The following is a 16,602-nucleotide window of genomic DNA, read 5'->3' as shown; positions in this document are numbered from 1 at the left end:
GAAATATTACACCTAACCAGGTGAAGCTCAGAAACAATGTGTTTGTTTTTAAAAAGTTTACTCATAAAGTGGGCATTATGGAAGAGTTTTATTGTTAGAAGATTTAAAGGGTTAAAAAAAAACCTAGTGACAGTGAAAATTTGCATTCAAAGAGCAAAATATGTATAAAGGAAGAGAAGGCTGTTGGTAAAAGGAGGGATCCTAAGATCTAAAACCTCTAGCCTGTAAGCCACAAGTCTGTTTGCAAGGATCCAGAGCTGAAAGAAACTCATTTTGAATGCCATTGTCCAGGATGTGCTTTGCCAAGGGTCTGTTTAAATCCATGTGTTTTACTGTTGCCTTACTGGGGGTCTAACTGAGAGTCAGATTAGTTAAGTGATTTTTATAGTTATTATGGTAGTAATTTTGTAGATATATGTATGTGCTTACAATCTTTCTTGTACTAATAAATGTTTAATTTAGTTCCATAGGAAATTCTTATAGGAAAGATGTGATTGCACTGGAGGGGGTGCAGAGGAGATTCACCAGGATGTTGCCTGGGATGAAACATTTAAGTTATGAAGAGAGGTTGGATAGACTTGGGTTGTTTTTGTTGCAGCAGAGAAGACTGAGGGGCAACCTGATCGAGGTGTACAAGATTATGAGGGGCGTGGATAGGGAGCAGCTGTTCCCCTTAGTTGAAGGGTCAGTCACGAGGGCACATAAGTTCAAGGTGAGGGGCAGGAGGTTTAGGGGGAATGTGAGGAAAAACTTTTTTACCCAAAGGGTGGTGACAGTCTGGAATGCACTGCCTGGGAGGGTGGTGGAGGCGGGTTGCCTCACATCCTTCAAAAAGTACCTGGATGAGCACTTGAGATGTCATAACATTCAAAGCTTTGAGCCAAGTGCTGGTCAATGGGATTAGGTGGGTGGGTCAGGTGTTTCTCAAGTGTCGATGCAGACTTGATGAGCCAAAGGGCCTCTTCTGTTCTGTGATTCTTTAAAAAAACCTCTTGAGACTCGGTGGTTTTATTACTACTGAATTCAAAGCCTGCATCTCGAAACATACAAATTGCAAAAATTATTATGACAATTGTTTCAAGTTTCCCTCTGGGATTTGAACAACTCAGCCTTTACCGTTGGCTGTGCCATAATACCAAGGTTGTGTTTTTTTTGCCTGTCAGTTCCTATATTTGTAAAGGCAGGGGTGTGGGGAGAAGAAGGTGAATGTGTGTCATTGTTATTGAAATGAGGACTGCAAACCCTTAAGTTCACATTGAATAGAAACTGAGTTAATGATGACTGTTCCCCTCCCTCCACATCAACACCATTTCCTGGTGGAGAGCACTGGTCATATGGCCTGGCCTGTAAGATCCAAAGTTGGTCCATGGGTAACAATCAATTGGCAAAGCCAAAATGCTGCGACAGAACTTTGCTATGTGGAAAATGTCTTTATTAGTTGAGAATATTAAACAGATTTCATCTTAAAAGTTCTAATTATCTTTCCAAGTCAGTGAGTGAGTAAATACACAGCGCACAGAATTTGGAATCAAACAGACCAAAAGGACTAGACATTCTAGCCAGTTACTGAGTTAGCTGATCTCGGCTGGAATGTTGATGACAGATAGATCCATGGATTGGGAAGGAAAAACAATCGGATAAAGCACCCACACCCAACCACTTCCATTGATTGTAGGTACATAGAGTGCAGGAAATTGGGCGAGGGCAAGGTCAGGCTTGGCTGATCAACATTCATTACCTCAGCTTGTTCCTGATGAACAGCTACTTGGGTAACCTAAGAGGGAGAAAAATCAGAAAGATAACCTTTTTATTAAAACAAAACACTGGCCTTCTCTAACAAATGTTCTCTCTGCTCTCCCTTGTCTTGTACAGTTTTATCACCACTCATTGTGGGCTACAGTTTTCATCTCGTGGAATCCGTCCTGGCTTGACCACAGTCCTAGCACGAAACTTGGACAAGAACACAATGGGTTACCTGCAATGGCGCTGGGGCAGTCAGTCTGCCATGAATACCAGTCTAGTAAGGGACACTAAAACCAGCCACCTTACAATAGCATTGCAGGTAATGGAGATTTAAACATGTTCAAAACAAGTGCTATTGCCTCATATCACAAATATTATTCTAGTTGTTATTCAGTTTGGTTCATAATTTTTAAAAATTAATTCATGGTATGTGGGCATCGTTGGCTAGGCCAGCATTTATTGTGCATCTCTAATTGCCCTTGAGAAGGTGGTGGTGAGTTGCCTTCTTGAACCGCTGCAGTCCATGTGGTGTAGGTCCACCCACAGTGCTGTTAGGGAGGGAGTTCCAGGATTTTGACCCATTGACAGTGAAGGAACAGCAATATATTTCCAAGTCAGCGTGTTGAGTGGCTTGGAGGTGAGTTTTCAGGTGTTGGTGCTCCCACGTATCTGCTACCCTTGTCCTTCTAGGTGGTAATGGCCATGTGTTTAAAAGTGCTGTCGAAGGAGGATTGGTGAGTTCCTGCAGTGCATTTTTGAGATGGTACACATTGCTGTCACTTTGGCTGGTGATGGAAGGAGTGAATGTTTGTGGATTGGGTGCCTATCAAGCAGGCTGCTTTGCCCTGGGTGGTGTCAAGCTTCTTGAGTGTTGCGGGAGTTGCACTCAGCCAGGCAAGTGAGGAGTATTCCATCACAATCCTAACTTGTGCCTTGTAGATGGATGGTAGGCTCTGGGGAGTCAGGAGGTGAGTTACTTGCAGCAGGACTCCTTGCCTCTGACTTGCTCTTGTAGCCACAGTATTTATATGGTAGCCCATAGGGGATTTCACCCCTCCCCCCAGCAATTAGTGATATTTATTATCATCATGAATGGTGCAGAGGTTTGGAGCTCTTCCCATCTCAGTCACCTATCAAACATTCTCAGGCCAGATACAGCAGTGATTAGTTGCAGGGTGAAATAGACTGAACCAGTTCATGTCCAGGTATTGCTACATATGTACAACATTCAGGCTTGGACTGATAAGTGGCAAGTAACATTCCTGCCACAAGTGCCAGGCAATGGCCATCTCCAGCAAGAAAGAATCTAACCATTTCCCTTGACATTCAATGGCATTACAATCTCTGAATCCCCCTCCATCAACATCTTAGGGTTACCATTGACCAGCAACTGAACTGGACCAGCCATATAAATACTGTGGTTTCAAGAACAGGTCATAGGCTTGGAATTCTGAAAAGAGTAACTCACTTCCTGACACCCCAAAGCTTGTCCACCATCTACAAGGCTCAAGTGTGGTGGAATATTCTCCGCTTGCTTTGATGAGTGCAGTTCCAACAATACTCAAGTAGCTTGACACCATCCAGGACAAAGCAGTCCATTTTATTGGCGCCCACTCTAGTACATTTAACATTCACTCCATCCACCACTGACACACAATGGTAGCAGTGTGTACTATCTACAAGATGCACTGCAGGAACTCACCAAGGCTCCTTCAACAGCACCTTCCAAACTTGCAAACTCTACCTATTCAAAGGACAAGGGCAGCAGTTGCATGGGGGCAGCACCTGCAAGTTCCCCTCCAAGCCACACCCCATCCTGACCTGAAACTATATTGCTGCTCCTTCACTGTCACTGGGTCAAAATCCCGAAACTTCCTTCCTAACAGCACTATGGGTGCATCTACACCACATGGACTGCAGTGGTTCAAGAAGGCAGCTCACCACCACCACCTCGAGGGCAAATGGGGATGGGCAATAAACACTGGCCTAAGCCAGGGACGCTCACACCCTGTGGAAAACAAGAAAAAAATAACTTTCAGATCTCAGTATATCAAGGAATATGGGGAGTAGGCGGGAAAGTGGAGTTGGAGCCGAAAATCAGCCATGAATGGTGGAGCAGGCTGGAGGGACCGTATGTGCTACTCCTGTTCCTATGTCTTTTGTTCTTATAAAGCTTCCTTTACCCTGACCAATCAAACACTGCCAGGTCAGGTACAGCACTGGTTAGAGTGAACTCTCCCTACACTGTCCCATCAGACACCCCCAGGACAGATACAGCGTGAGTTAGGAACAGAGTTAAAACTCCATCTACACAAAACAACAAACCCTTTCTCAGGACGGGTACAGCATTGATTCAGTACAGAGTAAAGCTCCCTCTACACTGCCCCAACAAACACTCCCAAGACAAGTACTCCACACTGCACAGGCTAGATGCAAAGTAAAGCTCCCTCTACATTATTCCATCAAATACCCCCAGGGCAGGCTCAATATGGGTTATAAATAAACAGTTCCCTTAACACTATCCCTACCTCAGTAGTGGTTTGACACCACCCATCTTTGCCTAACTGAGATTGGCAACTTGTGTCCAATTAAAGGTATTTTTGTCCTGTGACCTGATACTCAGGATTGTGTTGAAACTGTCCAAACCTATTTTACATTGGTCTCCCACAGCCTGTAGATAGAGGCAACTTTTATCCCATCAGCCTGGCAAGGTTCCAGAAGGTAAATGTACTCTGCCACCTAGTCCCTGCTCTGTTATTAAAGCCTTTTAAGTAAATATTTTAAATAATGTATGCTGATTTGTTTACAGCTAGGAATTCCTCATTCATTTATGCTAATGAGCTACCAATACAAGTTCCAGGATGACGACCAAACCAAAGTAAAGGGGACAATCAAGTAAGAATATTTTTGGTGTAATTTTAAATATACAGTTTAAATTACTAATTTATAAGGTACAGACACTTCTAATACACAATATATGATACGAAATGCAGTTACCTTGCTTTAATAAATAGTAACAATGATAGGAAAGATAACAACGTAGACAGTTCTGGCAATTCTAGGAGTAAATATGCGGGAGTGAGTTACAGGCTTGCAATCTTATCAAGGGATTCAGGGGGTTTCTATATAAAGTATATCCAAGAATGGGTTCCAGGCTGCAGGTTAATCAGAAGGTTCAGATGGTTTACATATAGAATAGCACATAACTGAAAATAAGTTACAGGCTGGAATCTCATCAGGGTATTGGGGGCACATGTATAGAATAACGGATACCCTGGAGTGAATTACAGGCTGGAATCTTATAATGGATAGCTAGGAATGAAAACTACACAGAAGTGGCAATGTTTCATGGAGCCTGGTGTGGTTCTGCCTGCAGGACAGGATTCTTTGGTACTCTGGTTGAATATGGTGCTGAGAGGAAGATCTCCAGACACAGCATCCTAGGAGCAACTGTCAGTATTGGAGTGCCTCAGGGAGTGTCCCTCAAAATTAAGTATGTACTGAACAATATTTTGCATGTGTAAAATTCTTTGAGAATTTTTTTTTTTTGACCTAGTTAAGGAGCCAGAGTTAATGACTTGAGGGGTTTGTTGCTGCTTTTCCATTTCGGGTGACCTGTGTCCTGGATGTGTGCAGTTGCTGAGCCATTGAATGGCACGGTGTGGCTTCAACCCCACTATTTCACCTTGCAGCTCACCAATAGATGGAGTACCCATAGGGAAGTTGCCAGAATTTGTGATGGCTTTTCCAGAGGAAGGGCAAATAAGAAGGTCAAAGGAGTTGGTTCCACTTCTTACTCCTCATTCTGCTTTCAGCAACTCATTGACTAAAAAACTTGGCAGAGAGTGGATTGTCTGCCTGCCTCTCAATGCACTGAGAGAACAGGAAAATAAATTACTTTAAAGAATACAGTTTAGGAAAACATGTATAGCCCTATTCCAGACCAGGCACCTGGCACGTATCTCATCATTGCATCTCCTCTCTTGTAGATTTTTGTTCAATACAGATATTGAAGGATATGAAACCAAGCAGGTACATGGAATAGAGATACAGATCAGCTGTGATCTGATTGAATGTTGGTACAGGCTCAAAGAAGTGAATGGGCTTATTCAGTTCCTATGAGTCATTGTAACCATCCTACAGTGCAGTGGAACACTTCACAGAAGTGTTCAGTTTTTAATCTTGAGAAATTGTCCCTCCCGTGACAACCCCCTCAGCGCCTCCCAGAACATCATGACCAAAACTAAAAACTCAATGGCATATAGTAAATTGAAACTGTGTCCAGTGACTGGTTGACAACAAATGTTGATGCAAAGCACAGTGAGCTCTCCTTCACAGGAGCAAGCTGTTGATTCTTTCCCCTCCTTCCATAGCTTAGTGAGTAGATGCATTGCCCAGGGTCCTAGGTTCAACCTCTGGGCTGTATTGACTTAGCTGAATCTCAGGCTGGAGCATTAACAATAGCCTTCTGAAGCTCTTTACACATGTAGAGTGGACCTTTACTGAAGTCATTGTTTTCAGTCCCCACTCCAAACTCTTCTTTAACTAACTGACTCCATCCCTCTCTCTGGCAACAGTCCAAGATTAAACCAGCCTGTTCACAAACTTAGTGTCACATTCGCCCCCAAGATGAGCTTCTGACCTTAGATTCATGCCATCACTATGTCCATCTATTTCCATCTCCGAAACATCGCCCATCTTTGCCCCTGTCTCAGCTGACCAGCTTTTGAAACCCTCATTCATGCCTTTGTTATGTTCAGTCTTAACTATTCCAATACATCCCTGACTGTCTCCCACATTCTACCCTCTGGAAACTTGAGGTCATCCAAAACTTTGTGACCCGTGTCTTAATTCGTAGCAGTTCCTGTATCCCTATCACCTCTGTGCTCCCAGTCAAGCAATGTCTTGATTTTAAAATTCTCATCAATGTTTTCAAATCCTTCCATGGCCTTCCCCCTCCTTACCTCAGGAATTTCTTCCAGCCCCACAACACTCTATAATATCTGCGCTCCTCTAATTCTGACCTCTGTGTCCCCAATTCTAATCGCTCCACCATTAGTGGCCAATCCTTCAGTTGTCTAGGTCCCAAGCTCTGGAATACCCTCCCTGCACCTCTGCACCTTGCTTTCCTCCTTTAAGGCACTCCTTAAGATCTCCCTCTTTGACCATCTGACCTAAATCTCCTCATGTGACTCGGTATCATACTTTGTTTTATAATGTTCCTGTGAACCGCCTTGAGATGTTTTATTACATTAAAGGTACTATATAAATATAAGTTGTTGTTGTACAAAATTACCCCAGCAATTTAAAGGAGGTGTCCAACTGCTGAATCAGTAATTTATGGGGAAATGAAATGACCTGCATGCAGTGTCTTATGATGATGTCTAAAGATTGTGTAGCAAGCTGGAGATCCTTAAGCAGTGAGATAACCTGCATCCATGGATTTTACTTTTCCTTTCTGAATTCTGCTTTTAAACTTCTTTTCGCTACAGGTTAAATCGAGCCAGCCAGACTTACTTCTTCCCTATTCACCTGACAGACCAACTTTTGCCCAGTGCCATCTTCTACGCTACTGTTGGACCCTTGGTCATCTATTTTGCCATGCACCGACTCATCATCAAACCCTACCTCCAACTGCAGAAAGAAAAGTGAGCGTTTCTTTGTTAGGGTGTCGGACTGTCTTTTTTTCCTCTTCTCTAGGTCTCCCATGTGTTTCATTCCTCCAGCTAAACTTGATCCAGTCGTTCATTAGAAAGAATGTACTGCCTAGTGTGCCCCTGAACCATACAGAGCAGGAAGCCCCAGGCACATGCAAAGAATACCTATTTGATTGAGGGACCAATGAGCACCCCAGCATCTGTACCCCAAAAAGTCAGCGTCTTTGGGAGAGAAAATAGACAAAGGGAAAAACAAACTATTCTATTTGATTCTGAAATCCTTTGTGCACTTAACAATTTAAAGTAATTATTGAATGCATTGGTATAATCTAGTAAGGGAATGTCAGTGCCACATCAGCTTTTGCAAACTCTTTATTGGACTCTAAGGACAGTCAGGCACCATCCTCAGCCAGTGACCTTTTTCTATTTATAAACTATCTGATCCCCTTGGCTTGACACCAGCCTGCAACTGACTCCAAAGTATCCATTATTCAATATCTAAACCCCACTAGCAGATTCTATTCTGTAGCATGCCCTTTGATCTCTGTCACTTTATTTATACAAATGATACAAATCTGTGTTCGATTCTAGCCTGCAACTCCATCTACTATCTATTACAAAAATTACTGAAAGATAGGCAGAAAATTCCTGCATACAACCCTGACTTCCTGTTATATTTTTAAAAATTGCTCAAGCTTTTATCACAACCTTTGCCAGTGTAGATTACTAAATTAGTATGTCAAAACTCCCCATTCAATTTTGCTGTGGCAGCTCCCATGGTATAGTCACAGGCTCTGGCCACAGGGTGGCTCTGTGAAGCAAGTTTCTGATGTGTCTGTCCAAACTACGCTACAATCTTGTAGAGAAACATATTCATTAATTGACTGTCAGCTACACCATTGGAAATGTATTATTTCTATTCCTGTAAATTGTATGAACTCCTGTTAGAATCCAGCCTATAGCTCACTCTCAGTTATCTGTTATTCCCTCTATAAGTTCTACATTACTAATTCCCTAGAATACCATTTTCTCTATCTTTTTTAGATGAAAAAATGTGAGGCTTTGGGTAGTCACTGAGATAACTTGACATTTTGTTTTGTATGCGTGTATGTGACAGGGAATTAGAGAAACACAGAGAGAATTCATCGAGTACGATAGCGTTGAAGAAGCAGGAGGCTGAGGCAGCGGTAAGTTATGTGCCTTAATCATTTACCAGTTAGGCACAGACCCTGTATGCTATAGCCAAAATTAGGAGTGCTAATGGTATAAATCTTCGCACATTCTGTGAGGGGGTAAAAGCAGCACTCTGTGCCATAGGAATATAGAAACAAGAGAGCATTCAACCCCTCGAACCTATTCCACTGTTCAGTAGAATCATGGTTGATTTGTATCATAATTCTGTCCACCTATCTTGGCTCCATATCTCAAAAAACCTTTGGCTTATAAAAAAAAAACTATAGATCTCAAATCTAAAATTATTAATTGAGCTAACACCTACTGCTTTTTGTGGGAGAGAGTTCCACACTTGTACCATATCATGCAAAAGGTGTTGTCTAACTTCTCTCCTTAATTGCCAAGCTCTAATTTTTAGGCTGTGTCCCATTGTCGCAGACTCTCTCAATAGCATTAAAAGCTTTCCTCTGTCTACCCTATCAATGCTTTTCAAAAGCATGGGAAACTCCAATCTATTTATTAACTGTCCATGTTCCAGGGAATACAAACCTAGCTAGCTTATGTAATCTCTCTCCATCTGAATCTTAATAACATTCTGATTAATCTGCTGCACTCCTTCCATGGTCACTATATTCTTTCTAAGTAGTGAGCTATATAGCCCAGGCTGGCCCATGGCTGTGTTAAGTGACTCATAGACGTTAGCAGCACAGAAGGAGGCCATTTGGCCCATCGTGTCTGTGCCAGTCAACAAAGACCTGACTACACTAATCCCATTTTCCAGCGCTTGGCCCATAGCCCTGGAGACTATGGCAACACAAGTGAATATCTAAATACTTCTTAAATGTTGCAAGAGTTTCTGACTCAACCACCCTTTCAGGCAGTGAGTTCCAGACTCCCACCACCCTCTGGATGAAAACATTTCTCCTCAATTCCCCTCTTAGCCTTCTACTTCTTACTTTAAATCTATGCCCCCCTGGTTATTGACCCCTCCACTAATGGAAAAAGTGTCTTCTTATCCACTCTATTTATGTCCCTCATAATCTTATACACCTTTATCAGGTACCCTCTCAACCTTCAATGCTCCAAGGAAAACAACCCCAGCCTATCCAATCTTTCCACATAGCCCAGACTCTCCAACCCAGGCAGCATCCTGGTAAATCTCCTCGACACTCACCCCAGTGCAATCGCATCCTTCCTATAATTTGGTGACCAGGACTGCACACAATACTCCAGTTGTGACCTAACCAGCATTTTATACAGTTCTAGCATAACATCCCTGCTCTTGTATTCTATGTCTCGGCTAATAAAGGCAAGTATCCCACATGCTACCTTAACCTTATCTACCTGCCCTGCTACCTTCAGGGATCTGTGGATATGCACACCGAGGTCCCTCTGATCTTCAGTACTTTCTAGGGTCCTCTCATTCATAGTGTAATCCCTTGCCTTGTTAGCCTTCCCCTGTCTCTCACTTTTCCGAGTTGAATCCCATTTGCCACTACTCTGCCCACCTGACCAGTCCACTGATATCCTCCTGCAGTTTACGGCTATTCTCCTCAATATTTACCATCCGACCAATTTTCTTGTCATCCGCGAACTTCTTGATCATACCCCCACATTTAAGTCCAAAGCGTTTATGTACACCACAAACAGCAAGGGCCCCAGCACCGAGCCCTGTGGAACCCCACTGGAAACAGACTTCCAATCACCGAAACTTCCCTCTACCATCACCCTCTGCTTCCTGCCTCTCAGTCAGTTTTGGATCCAACGTGCCACTTTGCCTTGGATCCCCTGGCCTCTTACATTCTTGACCAGTCTGCCATGTGGGACCTTATCTAAAGCCTTGCTAAAATCCATGTGGGCCACATCAAATGCATTACCCTCGTCAACACTCCTGGCACAGGTATAGACATAAGGGTGGAGAACTGCGTGATATTAGAGGAAATTAACATAGAGGGAGAGGAGGTACTAGCGGGTTTAGCGGCCTTAAAAGTGGATAAATCCGCAGACCCGGATGAGATGTATCTCAGGCTGTTCAGAGAGGTAAGGAAAGAGATATCAGGGGCCCTGGCAGTAATTTTCAAATCCTCTCTGGCCACAGGTGAGGTGCCAGAGCACTGGAAGACTAACATTGTCCCACTATTAAAAAATGGTTACCTCCTCAAAAAATTCAATCAAGTTTGTCAAACAGGACCTTCCCTTGACAATTCCATGCTGACTATCCCTGATTAACCCGTGTCTCTCCAAGTGTAGATATATTCTGCCCCTCAGAATTCCTTGTAACTTCCCCACCACCGAAGTTAGACTGACTGGCCTGTAATTTCCTGGTCTATCCCTTCCTTTTTTAATAATGGGACAATGTTAGCAGTCCTCTGGCATCTCACCTGTGGCCAGGGCGGATTTGAAAATTATTGCCAGGGCCCCGATATCTCTTCCCTTGCATCCCTCAACAGCCTGGGAAATATCTCTTCTGAGCCTGCAGATTTATCCACTTTTAAAGCCCTTAAACCCGCTAGTACCTCTTCTCCCTCTATGTTAATTTCCTCTAATATTTCACAGTCCTCCACCCTGATGTCTATACCTGTATCATCCTTTTCCATTATGAAGACTGATGCAGAGTATTCATTGAGGACTGTACCCACGTCTTCCGGGTCCACACGCAGGTTACCTCTATGGTCCCTAATTGGCCCTACTCTTTCCCTAGTTATTCTCTTGATCTTTATGTATTTAATACACCTCTCTGGGTTTTTCTTTATTCTATCCACCAATGCTTTCTCATGCACTCTCTTAGCTTTCCTAATTTCCTTTCTAAGGTTCCTCCCTGCACTTTTTATACTCCTCTAGGGACTCTGCCATATTGAGCCCTTGGTATCTGCCCATAGCTTCTCTTTTTTTCTTAATCCTAACCTTTGTGTCCCTTGACATCCAGGGTTCTCTGGAGTTGGTTCCCCGCCGCCGCCCCTCCCCCTGCCTTGTCTTTATGGGAACATATTTGCCCTGTTCTCTTGCTATTTCTTCCTTGAATGCCTCCCATTGCTGAGACACAGTTTTATCTGCAATTAGCTGCTCCCAGTCCACTTGGGCCAAATTGTATCTCATCTTAGTAAAATTAGCCTTTCCACAGTTTAGAACTTCTATTCCTGGCCCAACCTTATCCTTTTCCATAACTATCCTAAGTCTAACTGAGTTATGGTCAGTATCTCCAAAATGTTCCCCTACTGATACACCTTCCACCTGCCCAGGCTCATTTCCAAATATTGGGTCCCGAACTGCCCCTTCCCTTTTTGGGCTTTCTACATACTGGCTAAAAAAGTTCTCCTGGATGCAACTTAAGAATTTTGCCCCCTCCCTACCTTGCACACTAAAACTATTCCAGCTGATATTTGGGTAGTTAAAATCCCCTACTATTACTGCATTTTTACTGTTACACTTCTCTCAAAGTTGATTACATATTTGATCCCCTATCTCTCCCTGACTGTTTGGAGGCCTATAGTACACACCCAACAGCACGTTTGCCCCTTTTGTGTTTTTTAATTCTACCCACATGGCCTCATTTGATGATTCTTCCAAGATATCATCCCTATTCACTGCTATAATTGATTTCTTGATCAATATTATGACCCCTTCTCTATCTTGTGTGAATACCCTATAATCAGGAATATTGAGCTGCCAATCCTGCCCTTCTGACCTGAGTTGGGGAGGCTGTGATACTGGCCAGGTATCCAGCTCACACATTAAAAATGGTCATTTAAGCCAGAACTAGAGTGTGAAGACTATCTGGGAACTGCGCCTCAGCAAGGAATTGAGAGGAAAGAGAGACTTATGCCAATCCCAATAGGAAAGATCATTTCTTTGTTATGTTGCTGGAATAAAATAACTTGTATGTGGATGAGTGATGTGCAGAGAAGCTCCCAGCTTAGCATTGACACAAGCTAGTTTAAAGGTAAAGCACATCTGTATCTTCCTCCTGCTGTGGAGACCCAAGTTCTGCAGTTGGAAATTGTAAAGTTCCTTGGACAATCAGCCAGGTCAAGGCATAAACCGTGGAATGTTCTTAGAAATTAATCCATATTTTAAACACTATAAGCAAGGGAAAGGGAAGGATCCACCCCCAACCTGTCAGCATTTTACTGTAGTACCAAATTTTTACCACTATGTGGCAACATAAAGCTTTGCACCATCCCGCAATGCTGTCTAGCAGGATCTGAAGCTGGAAAGGGCAGGTTAATGATTTGGGCTGAGACACTTCATCTGAAGACCAGCAAGAGCTCTTAACACAGGTGGGCACATTTCCAGTGTTTTTTTAATTTCTGTATTGTCTGCAATTTCTTCTGACTCTCCTCTGACCCCAGCCACACTCTCCCTCAAGAGCATATTCATTCACCACAGCCCCACTCTGAGATTCTTCTTTTAATTTCTTTCTGCTGTTTTAATAACCTTCCCAATACCTCATGTGTTCAGCCAAAGTCTCAACTACCCTTCCCAATGCCTGTCTAGATGTTACATTTCTCTGTGTTGACCTGTTAAATGCCTTGGGATGCACCTTAAATTAAAAGCACAGCATAAGTATAAGTTATTAGGATATGCAAATGTGGGAAATTGTGAGCCTGTAGTGCAGTGTTTCAAAACACTGACTCGCTATCCAAGACCTAGATGGTTTCTAAAGTGTTTCTCTGAAGATTTCAAGCACAATCAATAATTGAGTCTGTTGCTTTTAGAAAGTAAAGTCAGTTTTTACTGCTGGGTCTCTTACTATAAGCAGGAAAGCTTGTTCTTAAGGTTATGTTTTTGGTTTGAATTTTCTTTAGCAGCACACAACTTGCATTTGTATAGTGACGTTAACATAGTAAAACACCTTAAAATGCTTCACAGGAGTGTGTTATCAACTGAAATTTGACACCGAACAACATTAAGGAAATATTAGGACCAAAGAACAAAAGTTTGGTCCAAACGGTAGGTTTTAAGGGACATCCTAAATTGGAAGGAGAGATGGAGAGGTTTAGGGAGGGAATTCCAGAACGTAGCGCCTCAGCAGCTGAAGGCATGGCTGCCAAAGGTGGGGCAATTAAAATCAGGGAGCTTCCTATTTGGAGTTAGTCAGCCAATCTGTTGTTTTTGTATCATGTGCCAATCTGGATGGTAGAAGTCGAACCAGATGGAATGTAGTCTTTTTTTCACCCTGCAATTCCTATGTTTCATTAAAAACAACAGCTTGCATTTTTTTAGCACCTTTATGTAGAAAAACAAAATGTCTAAATAAAGTAAGTAGAATTTGTTCACAAATGTTCCTATTACTGTATCTAGTAAAGATGTTGATCTAATGCATGTACTCTCTCTGCTGTTTATGGTAGGTAATTTGTGTACTGAGGCTCTGTAACAGCTTTTGTTTTGTTTTAGGTTCGGTTGATGCAGGAATCTGTGAGGAGGATTATAGAAGTAGAGGAGTCTAAGCTAGGTGAGAATTTGCGTTGCGCGTTTGAGTTTAATGTCATTATTTTTATTGTGTTTTCTTTCTCACCCATTAATGCTGCATTAGCCCAGCCCCACACATGATGAATTGCTGTAACATGACCTGAGTTATAAAATCCAGAGTAACTGAGGTTGAAATTCATCCCCACAATGAATGCAAGGATTAAAGATGAATTCATTTTTTTTTTAGTCTCAAACTGAGAAAGTGATGTATGCCACAGCAGAAAGTAATTTATGAAAAATGGTGGGGGGGGTGGGGGGGGGGTATTTCTGTGGCTGTGTCCTGTGGAGAAATCACACCTCCCAAAGTCCACATCTTTGGATTCTGTATTTCATGCCTCAAGATAATAGTCATTTTTCCAATCTCCTCTGTGTGGATGCCTCCTGCTAATTTTGATGTATTTTCAAGGAGCAGTTCTCTCATCTGATCCATATCCTTATTCTCCTAGGAGCCCCACCTTCCCTCAGCCAAATCTATCTACTCCTTGGGAACCTCGTGACCCATATCCACATAGCGCTGGAGTGCCCCTGTACTAAATGGCAGAAGGGTGATTCAAGAACTTAAAGAAAAGCAGTGCTATAATTGCCACGGATTTTATACAATTGGCATTTTGCAATAGAGACAAAACCTGAGTAATATAGACTCTCTGCTCAAGATGTACAGTACCAGACCCTATATAGACAGGAATCCACTGACCCCATGCCCTCCTCAAGACCTTTGAAAACCCCTCCAAGCCAAAGGACCCATTTTGAGAATCGGTGTTTTATAGTCTCACTGGCTTGTGCAGTAATATTAGGCGTGACTGGTGTGAGCACGGTATTGCTGGAACATGTGTAAATGTCCGCTTGTCTCTTCCAGGATTAATTATCACCAACGCCTGGTATGGGAAGTTTGTGACTGACAGCAGTGGAAGGAATGAGAGGGCTAAGGTGATTGATGTGACTGTTCCTCTTCAGTGCCTGGTGAAGGAGTCAAAACTCATTCTTACTGAAGCCTGTAAGGTGAGGCTGAATGTTTCTTTGATAAGGACCTGCCTTTCACTTCAGTTCTCCAATATTGTATTGCCTACACTGCCCTCATTCCGGCCCAGGAATGACTATCCAATCTTTTCCCTTTTTCTCCCTGTTCCCTCATCCACCTCCCATTCCCCAAAAGCATCCTGAGACTATGATGCTAGTTTATGAGAAGAGGAGCATTTTCTCAGCATCTAAATGGTCAAGTCCTCTAGAAATTTTATACATTTATGTTAGATCACCTCTCATTCTTAAACTCTAGGGAATATACGTGTTTTCTACTCAGTGTCTCCTTATAGGAGAGTAACCTCAATCCAGGAATCAGTCTAATGAACTTTTGTTGCAATCCTTCTAAAACTAGTATATCCTTCCTTGCATAAGGAGACCAAAACTGTGCACAGTTCTACAGGTGTGGTCTCACCAAAGCCCTATATACTTGTAGCAAGACGGAAGGGACAGAGAGCTCAAATCTAAGAGTAAATCAGTAGATAAGGCTAGACGCTTCAAAAATAACAGAAGGACAAAACTAAATGCACGTAGCATTTGAAATAAAACATATAAACTGACAGTGCAATTAGAAATTTATAAATAAGTACGTTATGATAGCCATTACAGTGCTACAGGATCACATATTGAAGGGTATATGACATTTGGGAAGGACAGAAAGTTAGGAAAATGTGGAGGGGTGGCTCTGTTAATTAATGATGGTATTAGCTCATTAGAGAGGGATGACCTAAGTTCAGGAAACCAGGATGTAGAAGTGGTTTGGGTTGAGATGAGAAATGATAAAGGCAAGAAGTCACTTGTGGGAGTGGTGTACAGGCCCCCTAATTGCAACCATACAGTAGGACAGTGTATAGAAGAAGAGATAATGAGAGCTTGCCAGAAAGATATTGCAATAATCATGGGAGATTTTAGTCTACATAGAGACTGGAAAAATCAGATGGGCGGAGATGAATTCATAGAATATCTTAGGGATAGTTTCTTAGAACAGCACATTCTATAGCCAACCAGACAGCAGGCTATATTAGACCTGGTATTGAGCAACAAGATAGGATTATTGATAGCCTCATAGCGATGGCACCCCTAGAAAGCAGCAATCATAATATGATTGAATTTTACATTCATTTTGAGGGAGAAACTAGTGCATCTGAGACTCATATTTTAAGCTTAAATAAGAGCATTTATGAGGGCATGAAAGTGGAGCTAGCTGAAGTGAACTGGCAAATGAGGTTAAGGGGTAGGTCAATAGAGGTTCAGTAGCAGACATTTAAAGGGATATCTCAGAATACACAGAATAGATACATTCAAAAAAGAAAAATTCCAAGGGGAAGGCCCACCATCCTTAGTTAACTAAAAAAGCTAAAGACAATATCAAACTTAAGGAAGAAGCATATAATTACACAAAGACAGGTGGCAGTTCAGAAGATTGGAAAGAACATAAAGAACAGCAAAGAATGACAAAAGGATTATTAAGGAGGGAAAATTTGGAGTATGAGAGAAAGCTAGCTAATAATATAAAGATAGATAATAAGAATTTCTATCGATA

At 42.3% G+C, this 16,602-nt stretch overlaps 1 protein-coding gene across 4 annotated transcripts in view; it reads left to right on the top strand.

The window, feature by feature from the left end:
• Positions 1–16,602, top strand: part of LOC121288580 (dnaJ homolog subfamily C member 11) — a 45,678-nt gene that overhangs the window by 18,838 nt on the left and 10,238 nt on the right. For 3 of the 4 annotated variants that reach the window (XM_041207187.1, XM_041207188.1, XM_041207190.1), the window contains 7 exons: positions 1,873–2,062; positions 4,553–4,638; positions 5,120–5,236; positions 7,236–7,391; positions 8,518–8,587; positions 13,968–14,025; positions 14,899–15,041. In XM_041207187.1, coding sequence (XP_041063121.1) covers positions 1,873–2,062; positions 4,553–4,638; positions 5,120–5,236; positions 7,236–7,391; positions 8,518–8,587; positions 13,968–14,025; positions 14,899–15,041 — 820 coding nt within the window. The remainder of the gene's footprint in view (positions 1–1,872; positions 2,063–4,552; positions 4,639–5,119; positions 5,237–7,235; positions 7,392–8,517; positions 8,588–13,967; positions 14,026–14,898; positions 15,042–16,602) is intronic. The other variant, XM_041207189.1, reaches the window with a different exon arrangement.

This window comes from Carcharodon carcharias, chromosome 15 (genome assembly GCF_017639515.1).
Source record: "Carcharodon carcharias isolate sCarCar2 chromosome 15, sCarCar2.pri, whole genome shotgun sequence".
Classification (NCBI taxonomy): domain Eukaryota; kingdom Metazoa; phylum Chordata; class Chondrichthyes; order Lamniformes; family Lamnidae; genus Carcharodon; species Carcharodon carcharias.
Note: the sequence above shows the minus strand (reverse complement) of the source record. Positions and strands in the feature narration are given on the sequence as shown.